The sequence below is a fragment of the Bactrocera tryoni genome, chromosome 3, assembly GCF_016617805.1.
Source record: "Bactrocera tryoni isolate S06 chromosome 3, CSIRO_BtryS06_freeze2, whole genome shotgun sequence".
NCBI lineage: Eukaryota > Metazoa > Arthropoda > Insecta > Diptera > Tephritidae > Bactrocera > Bactrocera tryoni.
Genome location: NC_052501.1, coordinates 87,319,285 through 87,345,372, shown reverse-complemented (window position 1 = coordinate 87,345,372; position 26,088 = coordinate 87,319,285). Strand labels below are relative to the sequence as shown.

At 32.3% G+C, this 26,088-nt stretch overlaps 6 protein-coding genes across 14 annotated transcripts; 2 read left to right on the top strand and 4 right to left on the bottom strand.

Annotated features, from left to right (window-relative positions):
• The first annotated feature begins 167 nt into the window (after positions 1-167).
• Positions 168-8,016, top strand: LOC120772910 (calcium-transporting ATPase sarcoplasmic/endoplasmic reticulum type). Of its 7 annotated transcripts, none has more exons than XM_040101797.1 (9): positions 168-302; positions 2,619-2,764; positions 2,834-2,851; positions 2,913-2,995; positions 3,132-5,303; positions 5,373-5,488; positions 5,549-5,785; positions 5,845-5,962; positions 6,035-6,235. In XM_040101797.1, the coding sequence occupies exons 2-9, from the start codon at positions 2,647-2,649 to the stop codon at positions 6,233-6,235; spliced, it is 3,063 nt and encodes a 1,020-aa protein (XP_039957731.1). In that variant the 5' UTR covers positions 168-302; positions 2,619-2,646. The 7 variants fall into 7 exon arrangements, with proteins under 7 accessions (XP_039957731.1, XP_039957733.1, XP_039957732.1 ...); XM_040101799.1 differs by lacking the exon at positions 168-302 and adding an exon at positions 1,676-1,879; XM_040101798.1 differs by lacking the exon at positions 168-302 and adding an exon at positions 1,676-1,913.
• On the bottom strand, positions 8,014-10,789 carry LOC120772911 (UDP-xylose and UDP-N-acetylglucosamine transporter). Of its 3 annotated transcripts, XM_040101805.1 has the most exons (7): positions 10,711-10,789; positions 10,496-10,527; positions 9,573-9,667; positions 9,279-9,495; positions 9,075-9,206; positions 8,625-8,804; positions 8,014-8,568 (listed from the first exon to the last, which is right to left on the bottom strand). In XM_040101805.1, exons 3-7 carry the CDS (start codon positions 9,653-9,655, stop codon positions 8,161-8,163), a joined length of 1,020 nt encoding a protein of 339 aa, XP_039957739.1. In that variant the 5' UTR covers positions 9,656-9,667; positions 10,496-10,527; positions 10,711-10,789; the 3' UTR covers positions 8,014-8,160. The 3 variants fall into 3 exon arrangements, with proteins under 3 accessions (XP_039957739.1, XP_039957740.1, XP_039957741.1); XM_040101806.1 differs by lacking the exon at positions 10,711-10,789 and having other exon boundaries at positions 10,458-10,527; XM_040101807.1 differs by lacking the exons at positions 10,496-10,527; positions 10,711-10,789 and adding an exon at positions 9,956-10,111.
• A 1,724-nt stretch (positions 10,790-12,513) lies between these two features.
• Positions 12,514-13,004, bottom strand: LOC120771364 (60S ribosomal protein L39). Its single transcript, XM_040099323.1, has 3 exons — positions 12,908-13,004; positions 12,713-12,816; positions 12,514-12,640 (listed from the first exon to the last, which is right to left on the bottom strand). The coding sequence occupies exons 1-3, from the start codon at positions 12,908-12,910 to the stop codon at positions 12,592-12,594; spliced, it is 156 nt and encodes a 51-aa protein (XP_039955257.1). The 5' UTR covers positions 12,911-13,004; the 3' UTR covers positions 12,514-12,591.
• A 472-nt stretch (positions 13,005-13,476) lies between these two features.
• On the bottom strand, positions 13,477-15,350 carry LOC120772526 (coiled-coil domain-containing protein 25). Its single transcript, XM_040101190.1, has 3 exons — positions 15,156-15,350; positions 14,637-14,728; positions 13,477-14,019 (listed from the first exon to the last, which is right to left on the bottom strand). The coding sequence occupies exons 1-3, from the start codon at positions 15,226-15,228 to the stop codon at positions 13,558-13,560; spliced, it is 627 nt and encodes a 208-aa protein (XP_039957124.1). The 5' UTR covers positions 15,229-15,350; the 3' UTR covers positions 13,477-13,557.
• Positions 15,351-15,754: 404 nt separating this feature from the next.
• Positions 15,755-21,601, top strand: LOC120772950 (catenin delta-2). Its single transcript, XM_040101852.1, has 5 exons — positions 15,755-16,135; positions 16,785-17,648; positions 19,652-20,208; positions 20,275-21,191; positions 21,250-21,601. The coding sequence occupies exons 2-5, from the start codon at positions 16,825-16,827 to the stop codon at positions 21,364-21,366; spliced, it is 2,415 nt and encodes an 804-aa protein (XP_039957786.1). The 5' UTR covers positions 15,755-16,135; positions 16,785-16,824; the 3' UTR covers positions 21,367-21,601.
• Positions 21,602-21,843: 242 nt separating this feature from the next.
• Positions 21,844-23,703, bottom strand: LOC120772953 (beta-1,4-glucuronyltransferase 1). The gene is made up of 4 exons (XM_040101855.1): positions 23,607-23,703; positions 22,407-23,543; positions 22,169-22,341; positions 21,844-22,113 (listed from the first exon to the last, which is right to left on the bottom strand). The coding sequence occupies exons 1-4, from the start codon at positions 23,607-23,609 to the stop codon at positions 22,095-22,097; spliced, it is 1,332 nt and encodes a 443-aa protein (XP_039957789.1). The 5' UTR covers positions 23,610-23,703; the 3' UTR covers positions 21,844-22,094.
• Positions 23,704-26,088: the final 2,385 nt, after the last annotated feature.

Here is a 26,088-nt window from a genome sequence, read left to right as displayed (position 1 = left end):
ATTTACATTTTTTTTGTGATAAATATCATATATGAAATGAGATTGTTTAGAAAATTTTATGTGCCAAAAGTATTTTCCCGGGTGATAGAGAGTCTGTCTGTTTGGGAATTTTGCCAAAATCAAAGATTTCTGTAATTTTGAAAGGCACTCTCATCAAGCATTTGTTCTCATTTTATTCAGTCGCCGTCGATCGTTTCAAAAGCGCGATCTTTCCTTAGCTCTTATTTTCGGCTGGGCTAAACATTGTTTCGCAATAAGAAAAATTAAAAATTTTAATTATTGACGCCGAGTAAAAAATTTGTGTAAGTTTTTTAAAAATTGGAAGTAATTTATTGAAAATTTGATGTGCTATTTGTTACGATAAATCCGTAAATGTTAAGTTTTTTTTCAGTTTTTAATCTATCGAAAAATAAAGAAATAGTTATTTCAAGTTAAGAGCTCAACCAGTTTCTTGTGATTTTGAAAAAGTGTAAAGTGTAAATTAGTTAATTTTCAAGCAATAATATCTAAGCAACCTGCAAATCTATGACGAGGTTAAAAATTTAATAAAGTTCTTCGAAATTAAATGAAGTCAACAAAAGCTTTTCGTAATGATATATGTCAAGAAAAGATGTATTTCTAAATCTATTATAAAATTAATTATTTTTAGAATACTAAGCATTGAAACGAATTGGAACAGACCATGTGACAGTCTCCTGGGCAACGGTGATAATGCCTATGGATACTCACATTAGCATACATAATCATACATGTATATTATACCCGTGCATACATTATAATTCGACTATCATCTCTTCATATTTACCAAGGCATCTATGGAGTTTGCGCAATATTCAAATACTGAATATACCATATTCACAATCTTAGCATTGAAATATTTTACCTTAAAGGCTGATGATAAAATATATGTTAATTTTTAATAGTATTGACGATTAGACTGGCTAAGACTATGTATATTCAACGGTTACTCAAATATTTGGAAATTACCATACATATATTTCACACTGGGTAGATCTATAAATTTTTCCCTTATCATCTTATTTTGTAGTTAAATATTATTTTTAATATATTTGAAATAAACCATTTTGCATATTCTTACTTGCATGAAATGAACATACATACAAATGAATTTGTATGCCCGTCCGTCGTAAAAATATATGTGTATATACATACATATATGCATCAATTCACATATACTTGTACTCTTCAAGGTATTGTGATGAATATATGTAAGTATATTAAAATATAATAGATTTAAAATTCGTTCTTTTATTTAGTGTCGTTTAAAAATTTCGGGTTCTTAAATATTAAATAGGAAACCAGATTTGCTTTTTCTGATTTATTTTTGTAAATAACTTCATTTTATGAATATAAAATGTTCGGAGAATTTTTTTTAACATGTTAAAGAGAATTTTACAAAATAGGAATATACACAGTTTGAAATAAATACGATAAATGAACTTAATTAATTTAAATAATAATTTGTTTCATTTTTTTTATCATCATTTGGGAAACCTTTTTGATGTATTATATGTAATTTTAAAATTTTGCGGTTTTCAATCACATGCATTTTTTCTGAGTGTTTTGCAATTATTTTTTATTAATTGGCAACACTTCAAAAGCCAGCTGTCAGGCCATGCTTCCTCCATATCGTATAACGTTGCGTTCTACACCATTATTCACCATCGCGCTTGTCTTTTTTTTTAGTATTTCTCATTACTAAAGTAGCACATAAAATAATACAATTTATGACGATTTAATTAAAACTAAAGTATTTAAGGGTATTAAGTAAATGTACATAGTTCAAAGTGTCGTTTTCTGGTTGCTGGGAATTTGTCAAAAAATAGGAGTGCAGCGGACTACCTCCTGATCTAACCAAGTAAATGCAATTTGGATATAATTTAGAGAAATATGTACGTATGCTCAAAAACTCTCATATTGGACTTAAGGTCTTTTTTTTGTGGAATTAATGCTCAAAACGTGATCACTAATATTATTTTATTACAATAAATTGTGACAAACGTTTCGTTTTAAAATTATCTATGTATGTATAAGAGTATTTTTAGTTATTTAAGTATTCTTTAGTGCTTTAAATCATGTAATGATATATATAACTGGACCTTAAAATTTTGATAACATAACAAAGTATGTGAAAATATATAAATTGTTAAATTGTTTCATATTGCATATAAGAAACGAATGGCACAACAGTCCAGAACTAGTATTTTTTTTAAATTCGACATTTTTCGATAAAAAGTCCACGTCATTCAAATACAGTGAAATCAAATGACCATTTCCAAATGTCATAATTATTGCATCAAATAAACTTAGTTAATATTTTATTTGTTTTAACCAGTGCATATATACATTTATTTAATGAAGTACTAACAACCCAATATAAAAAGAAGGAATTGCAATGGGTAGCCTGCAGTGTAAAATCCCAATGCTTATTAAAAATGGTTTTTAATCAAATCATATATAATCAAAGATTAATTGTCTGCAATAAGTTTTAACAAGTCAATGCGTTATTCTTCACATTTCTCATGTCATAATCGTACAAAACTGTTTACATATATGCAATATAATATTGAATTTAAATTTGTATACTAATTTTACAGAATTCCTGCGCGTCGATAATCAGTAACAATGGAAGACGGCCACGCTAAAACCGTCGAACAAGCCTTGAACTTTTTTGGCACAGACTCTGAACGCGGACTTACATTGGAACAAGTTAAAGCCAATCAAAAAAAATATGGTCCAAATGGTAATATTTATTATATGTTTAAATTTTTTTTTGTTAAATTTACTAATTGTTCTACTCTTTCTCTTTCAGAGCTGCCTACGGAGGAAGGTATTTAAAGTATATTCTACTAAAAAAATAAATTAATTAACAAAAAAGGAATTTTTTTCAGGAAAAACTATTTGGCAACTTGTTTTAGAACAATTTGACGATCTTCTTGTGAAAATTCTGTTATTGGCCGCTATCATTTCTTTTGTAAGTTTAATTTTCTTTTAAATTCATCTATAATGTGTGTACGTACATATATGTATGTATGCACAAACATATGTTTAGAAATGAATAATTTCAATTATTTGACTGTACTATAAAATTTGATTTCATATTTTTTCAGGTCTTAGCTTTATTTGAAGAGCACGAGGATACATTCACAGCATTTGTAGAACCTTTAGTTATTCTTTTAATTTTGATAGCAAATGCCGTCGTAGGTGTATGGCAAGAACGAAATGCTGAGTCTGCAATCGAGGCCCTCAAAGAATATGAGCCAGAAATGGGTAAAGTAGTTCGTCAAGATAAATCTGGAATTCAGAAAATTAGAGCGAAGGAAATTGTTCCTGGAGATATAGTTGAAGTATCCGTTGGAGATAAAATTCCTGCTGATATTCGACTAACACATATCTACTCCACTACTTTACGAATCGATCAATCAATTTTGACTGGTGAATCGGTGTCTGTTATAAAACACACAGATCCTATTCCTGATCCACGCGCCGTTAACCAGGATAAAAAGAATATTTTATTTTCGGGTACAAATGTGGCAGCTGGTAAAGCTCGAGGCGTGGTCATTGGTACGGGTTTGAATACAGCGATTGGCAAAATTCGCACAGAAATGTCAGAGACAGAGGAAATTAAAACTCCATTACAACAAAAATTGGACGAATTTGGCGAGCAGCTGTCAAAAGTGATTTCTATTATTTGTGTTGCTGTATGGGCAATAAATATTGGTCATTTCAATGATCCCGCTCATGGCGGTTCGTGGATAAAAGGTGCTATATACTACTTCAAGATTGCTGTAGCATTGGCTGTTGCTGCTATTCCAGAGGGTTTACCAGCTGTAATTACAACTTGTTTGGCTTTGGGAACCCGCCGCATGGCAAAAAAAAATGCTATTGTTCGTTCATTGCCATCTGTAGAAACATTAGGTTGTACATCGGTGATTTGCTCAGATAAGACTGGCACATTAACTACAAACCAAATGTCGGTATCAAGAATGTTTATTTTCGAAAAGGTTGAAGGTAGCGACAGTAGTTTCCTCGAGTTTGAACTGACTGGATCAACATATGAACCTTTGGGTGAGCTCTTCTTGGGAGGCCAACGGGTAAAAGCTTCGGAATATGAAGCCCTGCAGGAGTTAGCTACTATTTGTATTATGTGCAATGATTCCGCAATCGATTACAATGAGTTCAAACAATGTTTCGAAAAGGTTGGTGAAGCCACAGAAACGGCTTTAATTGTACTTGCTGAAAAATTGAATCCATTCAGTGTCAATAAGACTGGCCTCGATCGTCGTTCCGCCGCTATTGTTGTGCGTCAAGAAATCGAAACGAAGTGGAAAAAGGAATTCACTCTTGAGTTCTCCCGTGACCGTAAATCAATGTCTTCATACTGTACACCACTGAAAGCATCCCGATTGGGAACTGGTCCAAAATTATTCGTAAAAGGGGCGCCCGAGGGTGTTTTGGAACGTTGTACACATGCACGTGTTGGAACAAGCAAAGTGCCACTGACTTCAACTCTTAAGAGCAAAATTTTGGCTTTGACTGGACAGTATGGTACTGGAAGAGATACTTTGCGTTGTCTTGCTCTAGCTGTAGCGGATAGTCCTATGCGGCCAGATGAAATGGATTTGGGAGATTCCACCAAATTCTATCAATATGAAATAAATTTAACATTTGTTGGTGTCGTGGGTATGTTGGATCCTCCACGTAAAGAAGTTTTCGATTCTATTGTACGTTGCCGAGCAGCAGGCATCCGAGTAATTGTAATAACTGGTGATAACAAGGCAACCGCTGAAGCAATTTGCCGTCGCATCGGTGTTTTCGGTGAAGACGAAGACACTGCTAATAAATCATATTCCGGTCGTGAATTTGATGATCTTTCACCCGCAGAGCAAAAAGCGGCTTGTGGCCGAGCCCGGCTCTTTTCTCGCGTAGAGCCACAACACAAATCAAAAATTGTTGAATATCTACAAAGCATGAATGAAATTTCTGCTATGACTGGTGATGGTGTCAATGATGCCCCTGCTCTTAAGAAAGCTGAAATTGGCATTGCAATGGGTTCAGGTACTGCTGTAGCTAAATCAGCCGCTGAGATGGTGTTGGCTGATGATAACTTCTCATCCATTGTATCTGCTGTTGAAGAAGGTCGTGCTATTTATAATAACATGAAGCAATTTATTCGTTACCTTATTTCTTCAAATATTGGCGAGGTTGTGTCTATCTTTTTAACCGCTGCTTTAGGATTACCCGAAGCTTTGATTCCTGTACAACTATTGTGGGTTAATTTGGTAAGTAATATTCAAAAATTTGCAAATTAAAGAAATTACTAATTAAGCAATGTATGTATATATATACAGGTAACAGATGGTCTTCCAGCAACTGCTCTCGGATTCAATCCCCCTGACTTGGATATTATGGAGAAACCTCCACGCAAAGCCGACGAAGGTCTTATTTCTGGATGGTTGTTCTTCCGGTATTTATTTAAATCTTCATATATATTGTCAATGCATTAAAAATAATAATCTACTTATAGATACATGGCTATTGGTGGTTATGTTGGTGCTGCCACAGTTGGTGCTGCAGCTTGGTGGTTCATCTTTGCTGAGACAGGCCCTCACTTAACCTACTGGCAACTGACACATCATTTGTCATGTACTGGTACAGGAGATGACTTTAAAGGAGTAGACTGTAAGATATTCAGTGATCCTCATGCAATGACCATGGCTTTATCCGTGCTTGTTACAATTGAAATGCTGAACGCTATGAACAGGTAACAAACAAAACCAATATATACAACTAATAATTACTACACAATTCTTTCTTACGCAGCCTTTCAGAAAATCAGTCCCTTATTACTATGCCCCCATGGTGCAATATGTGGCTAATTGGTTCAATGGCTCTGTCCTTCACACTTCATTTTGTTATCCTTTATGTGGAAGTCCTTTCTGTAAGTGTTAAGTATAAAATATTCTCAATATATATATATATATGTATATATTTGTTTTCTCCTTTTTTTAAGACCGTTTTCCAAGTAACCCCATTGTCAGGGGAAGAGTGGCTAACTGTGATGAAATTTTCAATTCCTGTAGTTTTATTAGATGAAACGCTGAAATTCGTTGCTAGAAAGATTACTGACGGTGAGAGCCCAATTCTAAAAATGCATGGGATTGTTTTGATGTGGGCCGTTTTCTTTGGCCTCTTGTATGCAATGACGCTTTAAATAGTTGGTTTAAATAACTTACATACATACATAATTCTAGCAAAATTAGATAAAATAACTATTTAATTAAAATTCTATACTAATTTCCATATGACATATACATATATATTTAAACTTTAATGCTTTAGCATTACGCTGCTGAAATTAGGAGCTTGGAGAATGTTATTTTTAAATATTTTAAGGTAATTAAACCAATAACAATATAGTAATGCCTACAATGTTTACTAATTTTTTTAAGATCATTAGGGAAAATACTCCAGATTAATTTGCAATAATTAAATGTATGACAAGTTCACAAAATTACTTAGTTGGGAAACTGATAAATTGAGGCATAATATTCTAAAATATTTCAATAAAGCCACACGGAATCTCCAAATATAAAGTTATGAAAGTACAAAATATTCAAATTTTTCGATTGATATTATGTACTTCGCATTTTAATAGTCTGATGGAGTCATACAAAATTATTAATTTAAAATCGCATGAACATGCAATATTTTATTATTAAGGGTTTTTTTTTATTAAAGTGATTTAAATTACAATATTTGAGCAAATCGTTCTCAAAGTTCAAATCAAAATTTCTACCGATTAAATAGCAATGTACTTATACTAATAAATTTGTGTTTCTATTATGATACATATATTTTTAATAACTATTTTTGTTACGCTGAATTATTCGATGCTAAAAAAAAGGAATTCTGGTTTGCTCTCGAACGATAATTTGTCGTTGTTTGATAAACAAATAACTCTTGCCAATAAGGTCTGAAATTATGCTAACATTAACTCCATATCAAATGACTGAATTGCAAATACCTTATATTTTTTACAATCTTAAATCGGAGTTAAGCTTTCTTTGTATTTATCGTTGTTTTAAAATGTACAATAACCCGGTTCATAAGTTAGACTTACGAATAATTTTCTGAAAGCATATTTTTTCGCTGCATTGAGGGCGTTTTAAGTTTTATAATTTTCAGGTGCCATGCTGTCTTAACAAAAAGTGCGCAATTTCTGTACGTGCCTCTGCTGCTTGCCCAAATTAAAATACTCAACATAATACCAACCAAAATACATCTATAATTTTCAATTCCACTTTTTAGTCAACCCCACGTTCCACTAAAAAAAAGAGTCTGCTGTATAATATTTCAAATAAGAAAAAGAACAATGACAAATTCATATGTGATGCAATCTGCTTAACCGGTCCTCCAACAATCACGGATGAAAACCATACATTACCCACTATCTATGATTCCTGACCATTTAAAAAGATGCCTTGCTATGGTTTAATAAATATCCCTTTGCATTAAACATTGATTTGTAAAATATTAATTAATTTTATTATGTAAGACGCCACGATTTAAACGACACCCAAATATCAAATACCCAAAAATTACACTGAAGTTTATTTATACCGTTAAGTTCTATTTACAGCTTCCCATCCAAGACTTTTTCCGAGGCTTTAAACAATATTTGAGATTTTTGATGTGAAATCTTATATGCTTTGCATATATTTCACATTTACGCATTTATATTTATTTATTAATCTGAAAAATAATTAATTTTAGTTCCTGACGTCATTATCGATAAATGGTAAGCAGGAGATGACCAATGTTTTCAAATCCACTCGCAAAAAAGCGGAATGCTACACACATCTTAGTCTACAAGTTGAAAATAAAAATATCGATATCCTTAAGATATTAAAAAATTTAAAAAATGATTTTGTTTAAAATTAGCAATGTGATTCTCATGGATTGTGCAATAAAAAAACGTACAACAACCAATTACATCTGTTGAATTTTTATTTTATCCAAGCATATACACAAATTATATTAAATTCGTTACCAAACAAAAAAGCCTATTTACAATTTACGTTAACTTAATATATATGGGTTTTTAAGAACGTGAACGCATATACACCATTTACTGATTTATTCTTTTTTATGTTTCCTAAGTTGCATATGCTCAGAAATTCGTGGAACTACTTCAGTAAAGATTATCGTTCCGAAAAAAACCAGTCCCGTACCAATCCAATGGTAAATTGTAAACGGATTTTTAAAATATATAATAGAAAAAAGCAATGATACAAACTTCCTCAATGTTACGACAAGCGTAACTGTTAATGAAGCACACTCAGTTGTTAAAATATATACCGATCTTATACAAAGATACTGCGTAATAACGTTGCACATTAAATAAAATATCATTTGAGGAATTTCAACATTAAACCCAATCATAGAAATTATTGGTAATGCCATTGGTTCACTATCTGTAGCAATACTGAAATGTTCCCAAATGTTTTTGTATATAAAAATGAAACCAGGTAAGGGAATCAAGTGCTGTAAAAGAACAATAATAATAATTAAGTGACTTATTTTGTCTGTATGAACTTTACCGTAAAGAAGAGAGCCTCTTGAGGATATTTGCCAAATTTCTTGTACAGAGTTTCCTGACAAATGCCCATATATGCAGATATAAAAAGAGCAATGGAGAGTAAACCTATCCCAAGAGTCCATATAAAGAAGTCGGAATATCCAACATCCAGGGCCTCTGTTGGTTTGATAGTGGCACTTTTCTAAATAACAAAAAGTTTAATTCTTATAATCTAGTAGTAAATTATTAAAAAACGGTGTTCATACGAAAATGTAGCTTAGGTCGGATATGAAGTAATAGTAAACTCGATTTAAGATTCACGCGAAAAGATCCAATAAAGGAGGGAATATGAAAACATTTTAACTGACAGTAAACTAATTTTGCCTTACCATCTACTCCATACCGACTTTACATCGATATATACATATATTATGATATAGGGTCTCATATGAAAAAAATTGTTTACACTTACCACACTACTTCCCGAAATAATTGTACACAACACAATTCCAGCGGTTATCATGAAAACGGATAAATACTTCGAGAAAAGATAATTCTTTTTCAAAATAATTATTCCCATTATCATGTTAGCAATAAGTGATCCCTGCAACATTTTAAGCGGAAATCAATATTGGTATGGTATTTATTAGCTTTTAGGCTATTTAAATTTACTTACAGCCCTAAATATCATATGTAAAGGCATTGGTATATTGAAGTCAAACGCAAAGTTGTTGGCCACACTTGTTACAAAAAACAGAATCACAAGAAGGGAGTAATTACGCAGAGGTATTTTGGGCACAAAATCGCGAGACGCAATTATATGTACTAACCCTTCAAGAGCAATAAACAGAAACTGTGAAAATGTTATAAGATTCCCAGCTCCGGGATCTTCTCTGAAAGTAGAGATTAGTTAGGTCAATTATTAAAATAAGGTTATCTGAAATATAAAAGTGTGCTCACGAAAACTTACTTTACAAGATACTCTAGAAACACAACATTGCTGCAGCATCCCACAAACACGCATATTACAGCCGTAAGTGCTTTGATATTCATTTTTTTAAAGATCTGAAAAGGAAGTGATTATTAAACCTTCATATATATTAGTATTTGATTGCAAACTACGAAAGAAAGAAATTTAAATGAAAGACGAAAACATTAAATAGCTTTTATTTAGTTCATGTCAATCGTTGGAAGATGGAAAGTCATAATAAAAGTCCTTTATTTATAATTAAATAAAGAGCATAAGCGAATCTAAAATACTATCTAGTGGTTAAAACTTTGAGATATAGAATTTGAACAAAACTTCAAAATAGAGCTCTTATAAAGGACCGAATTAGAGGAAAATACGTGTACCGCTACTATCAGCAACTAGATACAAATTTGATAAGTGTGCTGCGTGCAACGAATCCCCTTTGCATGACCAACGAATCCAACACTCCCCTCCTTATGATTCGACCGCTTCGACACAGCCGGCTTCCTTTCCCGCCCGAATGGAAACGAACTTGAACCTTACCGCTCAACCGAGATTTAGATAACGACTACAACAACTTAATATACATATATCCGTCCGCCTACAAATTTGTATGGCGCCCTTTGAAATATTATTGCCTCTCATTGTTATTAAACTCATCATGCAACTTGTGAAGCATGTCATGTAATGCAATGCAATGCATTCATCTATTTGGCCGCCACAACACCTCAATTTTCATTTAAATTATTTATATATTCATCTCTTGAATAATTGAAAAACAAAGTTAATAAAACTTATTCCTAACCCACACAAATATGTACATATCTCAAATTATATAGTAATTTTTTTACAAGAACTACATATAGTAAATATTATATAACTTACTAGTTGAAATAAACTATTTAAAAATAAGAGAAAATTACTTTAAATCAGAATGTCTTCGTCCACGTCGCACCTGAAGTAAAAGAAATTAAATAATTTTAATAAGAAATATTTTGGGAATTCATCTTATTATCTTTTTCATTTGCATGGATGCCATATTTTGTTAATAATGTTGGTGTTTCTTTAATAAAAAAGCAAAGATTTTTAATTTTCGTTTAATTCTAATTAAATATAAGATCTATCCATTCTACGTAACTGATTTCCATATTTCCACAGAGAATGAAGATTGAACCTTCTCTATATTTCTACATTCTTTGTGCATTACACACACAAAATAGATGGTGAAATTAAAATTTCCACAATCAGGCTCAATGGCAACTATGAAAAGAATTTCTAAACGCGAAGTAATGCTGACTTGCATAGCGCCGAAATGTTACGAATAAGAGCATAAAGCGTGTTATCCATTGTATAAACCTATATAGATTTACTTATTTTATATACATATAGGTTTATACAAACTTGTATAGATCTATATATTTTCTATATAGCTTTGTATAACCTATATAGATTTATATATTATATATGTATGTACATCATATGTAAGTATTTTTTCTATATAGGTTTACACACTATCAACGCGATGTTTTCGTCTTTCCTCGTCGCTCTTACTTTGACTTTTAATATTAAACGTTCTCTGGTATATGTTTCAAAAGGTTCACGATGCAGAGAATGTAAGAATATTTCACTTTTCCTGTGGTATAAACGAAAGCGTGTATCTCCATAGAACATTATTATCGTGTTTCCAACCACCTCCAGTTAGGTCACCTTGTGACTTCCAAATAAAATCAAATCTAGGCACGAGAGTCACCTAATCACGAGCCAAATAACTACTGCATCCCCTAAAGTCATCGTATGACTTCGAAATCACGCATATCGAGCCGCGAGATTCACTTAAGCACTGGGCAGACACGGTGACTGCTTTACTTAAATAGAGCCAACTGGCTGTCAATTTCGCGTGAGTTCACCTGATGACTTTTTGATGTGTGAGAGTCACCTAAGCACTGGCCAAGTACCGTGTCCGATTATCTTTTATGGACTTAGCTTTCCCTGAACTTACCTTGGGATTTCTAAATCAAATCACTTCTATGGTGCGAGCCAGGAAGGAAACCTAAGCACTGACCAGGCACGATGTCTGATTTTCTTTTATAAAGCTAACTTTCCCTGCACTCATCTTGTGACTTCCAAATCACATCACTTCGAGGCACGAGTCAGCTAAGCACTGTCCAGTCAATGAGACAGTTTTACTTACATAGAGCCACCTGGCTGTTAGGTTCGCCTCATGGCTTATAAATCATGTCACATTGAGGTGTGAGACTCTCCTAAGCACTGGCCAAGTGCCGTGTCCGATTATCTTTAACGAATATAGCTTTCCCTGGCCTTACCTTGTGATTTCCAAATCACATCACTTTTGGGCACGAGTCACCTAAGCACTGACCAGGAAAGGTTCGTGCTTTTTTTATAGAGGCAGCTGGCAGCCAGTTTCGCGTGAGGTAATTTCATGACTTTTGAATGTGATTCTTCTGGCGCTTGTTTTTTTTTAATAGAGCCAGCTGGCAGCTGAAGTCACTTCATGACTTTTGAATGATGCGATTTCTCTGATTGAAAATCCCCTTACTAACAATGGGAAGATAAATTGTAACACCTGGGCTCTTATATGTTACAATGGAGAGTTTATAAATTATAGGAGCACACACATATTACCGAAAACGTACATATGATATTGTAAATAACATTATCCTAACCTCACGGCAAGTCTTAGATTGGTTTCATTTTTGATAAAAAAAAATGGAATGCAAACTGAGGAAGCATTAGGTCCCGATTAGCATTATCAACTATTTTCCTACAATCCAAGGATCAAGCAAAATAAATAAAAATTGGCAAATTATATACAAGCGTTATCACGTTTTTAGAAGAGCTTTCGTAGTTTAAAATATGTTATTGTGTCTTGTTCTACACACTTCGGGAATTATATTTAAAATACTCAAATATATCTCACAAATTATTCGTTTTTTTAATGAACTTTTATTGAATTTATATAGTGCGCTGCATTACCGCAAACAACTAATAAAAGATTCATTTACAGCTTCAACTTTGTGCGTCTCCAGTGGCGTCTCTTTGCATTGTATCTGTAAGAAGAAGAATGGAAACATTTTAACTTTGTCTTCAAAAAATTTTAGAGATTCACAAAAAAATTTTACCTAATTGTATTTCCAGTACGTAAACGTATCCACTGAGGAACCGAACGGTTCTGCTTCAGCTTCTTAGCAAGCTTTTGTTTAATCCTGAAAGATTTATGCGCCGCCTGAAACAATATAACATCAATAACTCCTGGGTATAAATTTATTTTATAAATGTGAATTGATGTATGAAATTTAAACGGATTGGTCACTAACCATTCTGTGCACTTTGCCTTACAAGTGAGAAAAGAACGAAAAGAACGAAAACACAAATTAGTGATAGGAGTGAAGAGTTATTGAAATCTTTTTTATCGATAACTTAGTACTGCCAGATGACCTTTATATTTTTTTGCAATCTGATGTGGCTTAAGGTGGCCACACACGACATAGAATAAAGTTGTAAGTAATAAAAGATATACTACTTGTGTGATCTAAGTTCTTTTTTTTTTAAACAAAGTACGGAATGGGAGTTTTACATTTGCAATGCAAACAGACCGAACACTATTTAAAATTGTTAACAATTGAAAAAGATTTTAAGTGTTGGCACCCACTGTATCATTGCTCGCTGCTGCATGTTATTTTCTATGCTAATTCTTAACCAAACTCCTTTCCTAACAAAATTTTTATATGTTTTTCTATTTCATTTTGACAGGCTTATCAAACTTTGTAAAATCTGCATTACCTTTAATAGAATTTACTTTATATACATTTAATAAAATAATACATCTTACTTGAAACTACTTAATTAGTACGAAACATTAAGAAATTAAAACGATAAAAAAAAGTTATTAAATATACACTTAGTGTATTATTTGGTAATGGTTGGATTGAAATACATTCTTATTATCTGGCTTACTACTTTATTGTTACATAAAATCATCAGAGTCATTTCCATCATCATAATTACTAGACATACATTCAGGTTTAAACAATTTATCATAACTACGTTGTTCTGCTTCCTGTTTTTGGCGCATTATTTCTTCTTCCTCCCTTTCCCGCTGAGCTTTTAAAATATGTTTCTTCTCCCTTCTCTCTTCGGAGTCCCTTTCTTCTCTTTGACGACGCAAATCTGGATGGTCTTCAGTTTTCGTTTTATTCAGTCGGTTTACAATTTCATTCACTCTTTTTTCAACACGGATTTTTTTAACACTCTTTTCGCAATAAAATCCTATTTGGCCAACTTCCATATCAGCTGTTTTCTTGAGATTTGACCATAATGTATAAACGACGTCTATATTATTTATCTTGTTTCCTTGAATGCTGTTATATTTTACCAATTGAGCAGCGTCGTTGAGAACAGATTGTGGAATATCATCTATAGTTTGACCCTACATAAAAAAAAATAAATAAAAATAAAAAATAAAGAACCAAATCATATATTAAGATATGCAGATTTCCCGAATTAAATTTTAAATTCAAAATATACTAAATATTCGAAATTGTATGATGTTTGATGCTCCATAAAATTATCCTTACAATTTTTTCAGACTTCTCAATTATATTCTATTCTAACAGAGCCTTCCCAACAATCCGAGAGGACGGCATCTTGATGACAATTTATTCATTTATGAATGAATGAATGTCAAATTTGAGCTTCACTACGTCCAATTAAAATTTGTTATTAACTATAACTATGTATATATTTATGTTAATATGTATATCTTCAGTTGGTGATTATCTGATTTCTAGGGGAGTTTTCTTAATTACTACATCTTTCGGTAAAGTTAACAAAAACTTAACTGACGAAAGCGAGAAAACGGCTTTAAGTTTATTAACTCTGCACATTCAAATTATTAGAATCATATAGGAATCGAGCACTGAAAGTCTACCTATCACATCTCTTTTATTGTTTTTATATATGACAAATTGTGAATACTAAATGTTATTTATTTCGTATATACTTAATATATAAAATAATGTTTAGTTTTTATAGAAGAAAGAATACCTCTTGGAGTCTTAAGTAAACATGAGCAGAAGAATAGTTGTGAACATGAAACCAAACATCTTCTGGCCATCCCCAACGTATAAGTTCTTCATCTGTAAGTGGAATGTTAATTAATAAATTTTTAATATGTGGCGCAAATTTTCCTATTTCTGAGAGTGTGACAATAATTCTTAATAAGAAATTTAAAAAACAAAAATAATCTGGCCCATTAATTTTACAATGCCTTTTGGGGTATCATAAATACATACGTTTTTTACGTTCAGCTTGAACACCTTACAACAGGATCATTACCAAATACAAACACACAATTTCTTGAACATAATTAATATCAAAAAACAGAAACATAGGAAGAGTACTTCGACTATGCCATCGATTTATTACTATAACCAAAGGGATACTCCCATCCCTAGTGATACAACAATGTATTTCCGTTTGAAACAATCGTTTCACATAGTATACATACATATGCACACAAAATTAATTATAAATATCATTATCAAACCATTGCTCATAATTTACTTTCATGCTTATCCTTTCCCATGTAGATTAAAGCTGGGGGTGACACAATATTACTTTTGAAATAGAACACCATTTTTTATCATTTACTCTAGTTGCAGACCAAACCTCTCTCATTTATAGTATGGAACTTTCGATCCATATTTCACATTTTATATTTAAAGTTTTGTGTGGTACAGCCGGACAACGTATAATAAAACCAATCTACTAAACAGTTGAAATTCAGAAACACAGATAGCTTCAAATATCCAGAAAAAGCATATTGTGTTTAAAGCTGAAACGTATTGAACAAGGGACCCGTTCGATTTATGTAATTCAAATTATAAAATTCGGTAACCACTTCAATGAAGAAAGTATTATGGAATTTCGTCGAGCGTGAAATTATAAAATTTTATAAGAAACCTTTGAATATTTTCATACATGTACAGAATCAAATTTATAGGGCCTAAAATATTTTCTCAACTTATTGCCGCCCTCCAAATTAAAATTGAAATTGCACTCTCTCTTTCAAGCGGCAACTGTTTTGCATTATAAGCACCCTATGTATTCTAAAACCATAATATAGTATAATAAATTGCTTGTTATTAATTTGAGTATAGTTTTCAGTGGAATAAATCAAAATCGTTTCTGACACAGGATAATTTTTTGGTCAATTAAAGTACTTAAGTCTGATTTCTTTTTGTATGTATTTTTTCCTATGAAGTGTTAGTTTAAAAGTAACTATTGACCAGTGGAAAGCTATTTGAAAAAAATTGAATTTGTAATATGATAAGTTTTTGAACTATTTTTAAATAAAATAAGTTATTATTTAAGGTGAAATAACATTTATCAAACTAAAAAACCTAAAACATTGGTATTAGTGTAACCCTTATATTAAAGAAACACTTTGTTCAAAAGTGAAAAATCAATAATCTTACGCAAAAACGGGCTGGATACTTTACCACACCCGTAATACAAAAGACACCCACAACATGACGTGATTGGTAAGCAAAATATTAATAATGATAAAATAATTGTTTATAAATGATATATGTATATTGTATTGAAAATATAATATGTTTTTTCGGATCAAAAATGTAAAACCGTTTGCATAAAAGTTTTATACATTACACTTATACTTTCTTAATATTTGAATTAAAAACAATGTTTGCTTTCAATCAAAAATTTAAAGTTGACTTAAAAATAATTTCATTGGACAAAAATAGAAACCAAGACTGTTGGTTGTGATATAAATTGTACATTGAGTACATTGCGTTCTTGCTAAGTCAAAGTGTCTAACCTTAGAGTGTATTATTGAAAATATTGTTGCAATCTGCAATATTTGTTTTTACCACTACTTTACAAAATTTCAAAAGAAAGAAGTTGTGGTTTTGCTTTGCTTATTTTCAAACTAAAATCTATCTACTCAAAAATCTATTGTTGCTATATTTACAAGTGTGAATTCATTTGACTGATAACTTAAAGGCGAAATATGTGTTTAATATTGACTTTCATTCTTATTCATATACATATAGTAAAATATTTTTATCTGTTATGTTTTCATGCAGTAACAGCTATTATACTTTTTATAATAATATTATCAATATTGTAAATATGAATTTTAAACTGCTTTTTTTGTGAATTCACTTTCAGAGTAAATTCGCTTTCTTGTCTTGAAAAATAAAAATTAAAAATGGATGGCCCAGCGTTTAATGAAACTGAATTAAATTGCCAATATACAGCTCTACAAGATTATGAGCAATATCAACCAAGATTCCCTAACTCTTCAATCTACGTTACCAAGTCTCCTGAGTTGGCGGTTTCAAGAGCCGCTGGTCAATGTTCGTACGGTTCGGATCACAATACAGCAAGTTTAATCGGACCACAAGTTCAACTTGCTACTTCACAAGAACAAAATGAGTCTGTAATTCAAGAACGTTCTTCAGTTTCCACCGTAAGATATATGCAAGCAGCACAGTATGACGAATTACCTGATTACGGTATTAATGCTTGCCCTGTTGAGTCGCACTATATTGAGAATCCCACCATTGCTTATGGATACGTGTCAGAAGTTAATTTTGACTATCCGATTGAAGCAAGCAACACCAACTCGTACTCACCAAGACCATTGTTATTTGATAGCAATCTTAATGGATCAGACGCAGCTCTTCCTTCGGATGGAACAAGAGCATATGAAGGCCATGCTGATTACCAGAGCAAAATGGCACAACTTACTCTAACTCCAATGGATTCGGTTTCACACATAAGAGATCCCAAACATATGCTAATGGAAGGCTCAGGAAGTGACATATGTTCTACAATGAGATGGCGTGATCCAAATCTGTCAGAAGTTATAAGCTTTTTAAATAACCCAAATAACGAAATTAAAGCAAATGCAGCTGCATATTTACAACACTTATGTTATATGGATGATCCAAATAAGCAGCGAACTCGAACATTAGGGGGGATACCACCTCTTGTGCGTCTGTTATCATACGATGTACCAGAGATCCACAAGTAAGATAGTCAAATGGAAATAAATAAATTATAATTATTAGATCGAAATAATTATAAAAAAATTATTTTATAAATAATTATAAAAAAATTATTTTATAAATAATTATAAAAAAAAATTATTTGTATATACATATACATTTACAGTCACTCACAGCTTATTTGATGCAGATCGAATTTTTTTTGTAAAGTGTTCTATATTTCTTCAAATTTTGCAAAAACGAAAAAACTGAATATGCATACATCTTATTTTTTTTGTTCTATTTAGTTATTCAAAAAAAAAAATACAAGAACTGTCCACTCGTTTCATTGTAATACAAAAAAAAACAAAAACATACGGACAATAGGACGCCACAGCTTAAATGATGCAGTTAAAAGTACCGCTATTTTTCGTCGTGATTTGCAGCAAGTGGAATTTTTTGATTAGTTTACAGAAAATTGTAGAAAGAATTGGATGTAAAGTCACATTTAAATTAACGTAAACTTGAATTGTTAACCATGGGACCGCGCACATCACTAGAAAACCGGGAGTTTGTGTTGGAGCTGTTTAAAAAGGGAGTTGTCCACAGTTCAACACATTATTGAACGCTTTGTACATGAAAATCGTGTGGTAAATAAAGGACGACAGGCTCCAAATAAAATTTTCACAGAGAAAGATTGTAAGTGGTTAGTGCGTCAAGTGAAGAAAAATCCAACAACAAGTGCTCCAAAGTTGACAGAAATGGCCAAAAAAGATTTAGGCAAGAATTGCCATCCCGAAACAGTCCGAAGAGTACTAAGGGAAGCAAATTTAAATGGCAGAATAGCCCGTAATAAGCCGTTTGTAAGTGCAAAAAATAGAACGAAGAGATTGCAGTTTGCGTGTGACCATCTAAATAAGACACCAGCATTTTGGAGGACTGTACTTTTTGCAGATGAGGTTAAGATTAACTTATTTGGACCAGATGGCAGACCTTTTATATGGCGCGAACCTAATACGGAGCTTAGACCTCAACAATTGCGTGCTACTACTATAAAACACGGTGGCGGCAACGTTATGGTGTGGGCATGTATGTCATCAAATAGGGTCGGAATTTAACTTTTATTGAAGAAACTATGAACACAAATGTGTATTTAAAAGTTCTGCAAGAAAATTTGCTTCCAAGCGCTAGAAAATTGGGAATTGAAGATGACTTTCGCTTTTACCAAGATAACGACCCTAAGCACAAGTCACAAATAGTGCAAACATGGTTAATATATAAATGTCCACACATTGTTGAAACTCCTGCACAATCACCGGACTTGAACGTCATCGAAAATTTGTGGTCTATTTTGAAGACAAATATTAAAAAACATGGCATCCAGAACAAATCCGATCTCAAAAAAGCTATAATGGAGGAGTGGAACCAAATTAGACCGGAATACACCAAAAAAATTGGTAGACTCCATGGCAAATAGACTTCAAGCTGTAATTGATAATAAAGGATACCCTACTAAGTACTAAATACTACAAACTTTTTTAAATTACGAATAAATACTTGTTCTTTTTTGAGATCATTTAAGCTGTGACGTGAATTTTCAAATACAATTTTTTGCATTAAAACTAAATAAATGGAAATTTTTTTTGGAATGTTTTGTTGAAAAATTAAATTAAATAAAATAAATTAGATGTCTGAATACTCAGTTTTTTCATCTTTGCAAAATTTTAAGAAATATAGAATTTTACAAAAAAGTTCTATCTGCATCAAATAAGCTGTGAGTGACTGTATTTCAAAAATTATAAATAAAATAATAGACACTCTCTATGGATATATCGATGAAAAAACCTCGTATGATTTCATACTGACTTTTTCAGCTAACTTTTATGAAATAAAAAGTTTAAGTTGGTAGATACCAAAGTAAAAAAAAAATAGTGAAAAAATGTCGAAGTTGTTATTAAAAAAAACTGCAAATGATCAATGTAATGAAACTTAAAAGTAATGTCGGCAACACACCTTATTCTAATTGTAACACTTTTATATTTTCAGGAACGCATGTGGAGCACTTCGAAATCTATCCTATGGAAGGCAAAATGACGAAAATAAACGAGCTATTAAAAATGCGGGGGGTATAACTGCCCTTGTAAATTTGCTGTGCAGGACACAAGAGTCGGAGGTAAAGGAATTGGTCACTGGAGTTTTGTGGAATATGTCATCTTGTGAAGACATTAAACGCTCTATTATTGACGAGGGCTTAAACGCAATTGTTAGTAATATTATTATTCCCCATTCTGGTTGGGATGCGGTTTGTGCGGGAGAAACATGCTACTCTACAGTTTTTCGAAATGCTTCGGGAGTTCTACGTAATGTCAGCTCTGCTGGTGAATTTGCCAGAACCAGTCTTAGAAACTCTGAACATTTAGTGGAGTGTCTAATATATGTTGTGAAAATGGCTATAGAAAAGAATAACATTGGAAATAAAACGGTAGAAAATTGTGTATGTATTTTACGCAATTTGTCTTATCGGTGTCAAGAAGTTGAGGATCCTAATTACGATAAACAGCCAATGCCAATACAAAGCCGGCCTTCATCCAACTCTTATAAAGGTAAATATTTAACATATTACAACAGCATTATAATTGGGTATATATATTTATATATTATTATTTCAGGAGAAAATCTTGGCTGTTTTGGGACAAGTAAAAAGAAAAAGGAAGCTGCTCAAAGCGAACATCAGATGGAAAATAATTATACTCCCAGTACTTCAAAAAATTCTGTGCCCAATAGTTTATCACACAAACGATATGAGCTTTTATGGCAACCCGAGGTTGTGCAGTACTATTTAGCTTTATTGCAAAGTTGCTCTAATCCGGAAACTTTAGAAGCGGCTGCAGGAGCTATTCAGAATCTTTCGGCATGTTATTGGCAGCCAAGTATTGATATTCGGGCTACGGTTCGCAAGGAAAAAGGATTACCTATATTGGTAGAACTTCTTCGTATGGAAGTTGATCGCGTAGTTTGCGCCGTGGCAACAGCTTTACGAAATCTTGCCATAGATCAACGGAACAAAGAGCTTATCGGAAAGTATGCTATGCGAGATTTAGTCCAAAAACTCCCTACTGGAAATCCACAGCACGATCAAAATACCTCCGACGACACCATTACCGCAGTGTTAGCCACAGTTAATGAAGTTATAAAGAAAAATCCAGAATTTTCTCGGTCTTTGCTGGACGCCGGTGGTGTTGATCGTTTATTAAGTATTACAAAGCAACGTCAAAAATATACTTCTTGCGTATTAAAGTTCGCCGGTCAAGTTTTGTTCACAATGTGGCAACATCATGAGCTACGTGATGTTTATAAAAAAAATGGCTGGAAAGAGCAAGACTTTGTTTCAAAATCATTTACAGCTCATAACATTTCTCCAAACTCACCCAATAATGTAAACAACACTCTAAATAGACCTATGGCATCGCAAGGCCGAACAAGATATGAAGATCGGACGATACAAAGGACTCAAAATAATGCGACTCGTAATACTGCAGGAAATGATTTTGCAAGCTGTAATGAGTCACCACTTCTTTGCCAAATGGTGAGTTAATAGCAATTGTTGAACAATTAACATTTATTGACAATGATTCTCATTTTAGACCGATGACGCATCTAGCAATGGTGTAGGTAATGAATCTTATCAACGGAGAAATCAAAACCCTCAAACAGCTATGTACATACCAATAATGGAGGTTGGACGAAATCATTCCAATTGAGAAATTATATCTTTTAAATACTTTTCATATTTCATAAATATAATAAAATGCACTTACGAATATGTTTCATAGATGCTATATCGATACCTCAGGGTGCATTTGCTTTAAGTTAAATTTATTTATTTGTCCAAGTTTTGCAGTTTTGTGGAAAATTCGTGACTTCATTTGCCGTGGAACCTATATGACAAACTTATCCAAATAAATACACAATAAACACAATGTAATGAACATGCAAGCGACTTGTCCGTATAATGTGTAGAACAGCTCAAGTATTATAATATACGAGAATATGGTAAAAGAAAAAATTATGAAAAGACGCCTACTTAACACATTTGTGCACTGAAATATCGATATTCTATAAATGTATACTAAAGCTAGTTTACAATATAAAAGGGGTATAAAAACACATGGTATATTTACCAATGCATCTAAATAAAATTTACATTCCAAAACGCGTTTAATACGTATATACCATAATAAAATTTCTTGGTAGTAACCATCGCTTTTTATTTTATAACAAAGAAGTTTCAGAAGTTTGGACATGTAATATTAGAATTGTATTAATAATTGATTTTTAAAACAACTGCAGAAATATGAATGCATACTTATAGGCGGAAGTATGGTCCCATGTGGAATTGTTTTAAGGTTTATAGAATGTTATTATCATGAAATTCATATCGATAAAAAATTTCATTACACTTATTTCCAGTTTACTTCCACTATGCCAATTATTTCCTTGTTGTCTTTCTGTAAATTAAAATAGTTCATGAGTTCAAGATAATTTAAACAAAATGTTAAATACTTTTTATATCGGGCGAGAATTTCATGTTTAAACATCTCAAAACGCTTTCGATTCAGATTATTTTGTTGTTCTCGCCAAACTGGTCTCGCTTTTTTTTGTTGTAATCCCCAATGACAAGTAAAAACAGGGGATAACACAAAAAATGTGTACCCAGAAATATACATTTCATAGACCTAAAAAAAATTTAAACCGGAATAAGTTAAATTAATAGTTTAGCATAATGCTGTTAATGTCTTACCTGTGAATTTCGGGTAAAGCCATAGCCTATAAATCTTTCATCGTGGGCAGGGACGTCATCAAAAGCGACATAAAAAGGTTCATACAAGAACTCAAAATTTGTTACGACATGACTTATATGAGCCCGCTCATCTTCATTGGAAGAATTCTTAAGCCAAATGGAGAAGTTTGTCGCGTACTGGTTGTAAATAAACACTTTTTCGTGAAACGGGCGTGCTAGACCTTTTCTATATAAACGCATAAGCTCTGGCTTGGAAGCAGGGAATTTAGCTCTGTTGTCTATTTCAAAAGTTGGTATAACATACGCGCAACGATAGCTGCATTTTGCTGACGGCAGAAATTTATTTAATAATGATACCATATTTGTGCTTGGTATTATATCAATATCTGTTAGAAATACATATTTATTTTGACAACCTTTTCGAGCTAAATTGCGTAAATGGTTTTGCGGATATTCATTTTTTAAACGCCAACGTATTGTGTCTGGATTGCGTATTTTCAGTAAATGGCGAAGCGTTTGTTCAGGGTATTGACAATCAAAGCTGTTGAAGAGATTAGGAATTTGTCCGTGAACTGGTTCCTTATTATTTGGAACAGCTATATGAAAAGTAACGTTATCGCGTATAAAAGCGAAGCAAAGTCTCATATATGTAACAAAGTGTTGTAAAATGAAGAATTCTTCATCTCCGGCAACGTACACGGCGGTTGAAATTGGTCCGTTCCACTGATGTGCAACTTGTGTCAATGAATACAACCGTTCCACGGAACTTTGGGTAGCTAAACATACAATGTTTTCGTGTGAAGATTTGATAAACTTATCTCCAATCAAAGCAAAATCAAACATCTTATAATTGCGAAGATTGTCCCATCTACCAGTTTCGAAACTTATATTATCGAAAGCAAGCCTAAAATTATGCTTCGACATTTTCTGTACTAATGATCGATTGAGCGGTGGCATGGTGGCATCGTTGGCACTTTCTATTGCCACTAATGGCTTTGTATTTCTGTTAAATGACTTATTGATTTGTTGCGAATTTATTTCCGTGTCCAGTAAACAAAATGTCCACAGTAGATTAATTGTAGTTAAAAATATTGTTAATATGAATAAAACCCAACGTCTAAATCGCACAAGTTTCCTCTGTAAAAATATACATTTATTCAAAATCTTAATATTTTTAAGGCATTTATAAACGTAAATCACCATTCTTGTAGATGTCCACAATAAACATACTTATATGTATTGACTTATTATTCCTAGGAATGGGAATTTCACATAACTGAATTTTTCAGTGCAAAAATCGATTACAATATCTCACAATACCATTGTTATTGAATCGATATACGGTTTCGCTAAACTATTGACGTTGTACATACATATATGTATGTATTTGTATACAATTTTGCATTATAATACAGTACATTTATCTAATATACCTAATAATATCAAACACGACATATATTATTCCTTAATTCGTTGTGATTCCTGCTCAAAAAAAAAACAAATTATTGTTACGGTTCTTTTAACCATCATTAAATTGCGCGTATGAATTGATAAAGAGAGTAGCTCATAAATATTGTAGGTGCAGACAGAACGGAATAACATATGACAAACTGCAACAGATATATTTTATGAGTGAAGAAGACTTATGTATATGCATATTTCTTGTCTGACGATAAAAGTACGTATAACAAGAATAGAAGGGATATGTTAGAGTCTAACCGAACATTTTATACTCTCTAAATTTTCAAGTCGCTGTGTCGGGAATGTTGTAGCTATGTAGGTAAAAGGTCTGAAGTGATTATATTAACTCTTGGCATTATGCTAATGTATGGTAGACTTGAGAACACGGATCCACTCAATTTTGTGAAGATATTTCACATAGTGACCGTTTAACAGATTGATCAATAAACATGGTAAAGTTAAGCGATAGCTTAAAAAATTTATATTAGATTCAAAAAGGCTAGGGCAAATATTGACCCGTTTTTACCCATCCTTTACACGAGGGCATATTATTATCGGGTAAAGATTCCGTTTGGCTTCTGTCGGTGCCTGGAGCTTGAAAAGGTATGGGCCGAATTCGACCATTTTTATGCAATAGATGGAATATATCGAAGGACTATTTTGGTAAAGTTTCATTCCGACATCTGTGTTGATGCTTGATTTACATATATACTGAAAGAAATAATCATCTAAAATTTAAAATTGCGTTATATGGGAAGTAGGCATGGTTGTAGTTCAATTTCTCTAAAAATATGAGGATTATATCAAGCATTTGGTTGAAATTAGTCGAGACATAGAATTTGATCTAATCCAATTTTTGTACCGATTCCTATTAACTCCATACCATATTAGCTGTGAATTCGATGCTTCTGTTGTGTTTCTCTAGTGAATTATCACACAGGTCACCGACCTGTTGTTGATAATGATGAATCCATATTACTCGGTGTGCCACTGCACTTGCATGGAGCTCTCTGGCGCTAGAGCTTCTCGATGCTAGCCGGCAAAATGTGGCTCTCAGAGAAGAAGTGTAATTTTGAAGGGTGTGAGCTTCCCTGTCACATTACGCCACGACGCTATCCATTATACGTATTATGAAATTATGACAGAAAATATGTGTTTTTCTTTTACTTTTATGGACGTAGGATTCCCTATGAGTAGGGTTACCATATCGGTCTCAGTTAAAATCAGTCCCGTTGCATATGTAATTCTCGGTCCTCTTTTTTCGATTTCAAGAACTCATTCAAATTTGCCAACTGATCGATCAATTTGTTGTCGTCAATATGAACATTTTTCGAGTCTAAAAACTGAATAACTCAAAAAATAATAATAATAATAAAAAATCGCCGATTCAGGAGGAAACCAGGGAAAATCAGGGAGTTTTCACGAAAATCATATGTGTGAAGTGGAATGTAAAATGTTGCAATTGAAACTCAAAACAAAAGCTCATGCAACTCTGATCAAATTTGACTCGGACGGGACAACCTTTTTTATGTATGTGAGAAGTTTGATCTCTTTCTCTGATGCTAATTAGTGTGTGTTTTGCAGCTATTTGATTACTGCGCGAATAGTTTAAATAACCAAAAAAAATGACTAGATAAATATCAAGTAAAATTCTTTATATTCAAAAAAGATTAGGGTTCTTCGTTATTTATTTTGTTCTCAAATACGCACAATCATACAAAAGGCACTAATATACATAAATACTTGGCGACAACTTTTGCATTATGCGTACATACATATTTACACTTTTGTTGTCATTTATTACAAAAATTCTAAATATAAAGTATGTATTCGGAAATGATTGTGTATATACATATTTTATTAATGCAAGTCAATCAATAGCTTATTTCAACATTTTTCTTACAAATTATTGATACACGGTAATATTTAGAAGAACAGTGTCAAAAAGTTATTGAATGAATTGAAAAAATAAATATGTGATGTTTAAATATAAACATCTCAATATATACACACTTTTTATAATTTATTTAAAAATTAATAAATAAATAATGAATTGAACTTCGTCCTCGATGTAAACTAATTTGTAACGCGAGTTTTCGTTTAAAAAGATCGATTAGTTATTTTTGTCGGTTTTTAATTATATAATACCTACTTCGTGCTGAAAATTATAGTCATTTCGTTAAGTTCGATTTTAATTATAGTTTAGTTTTTATATGTATAC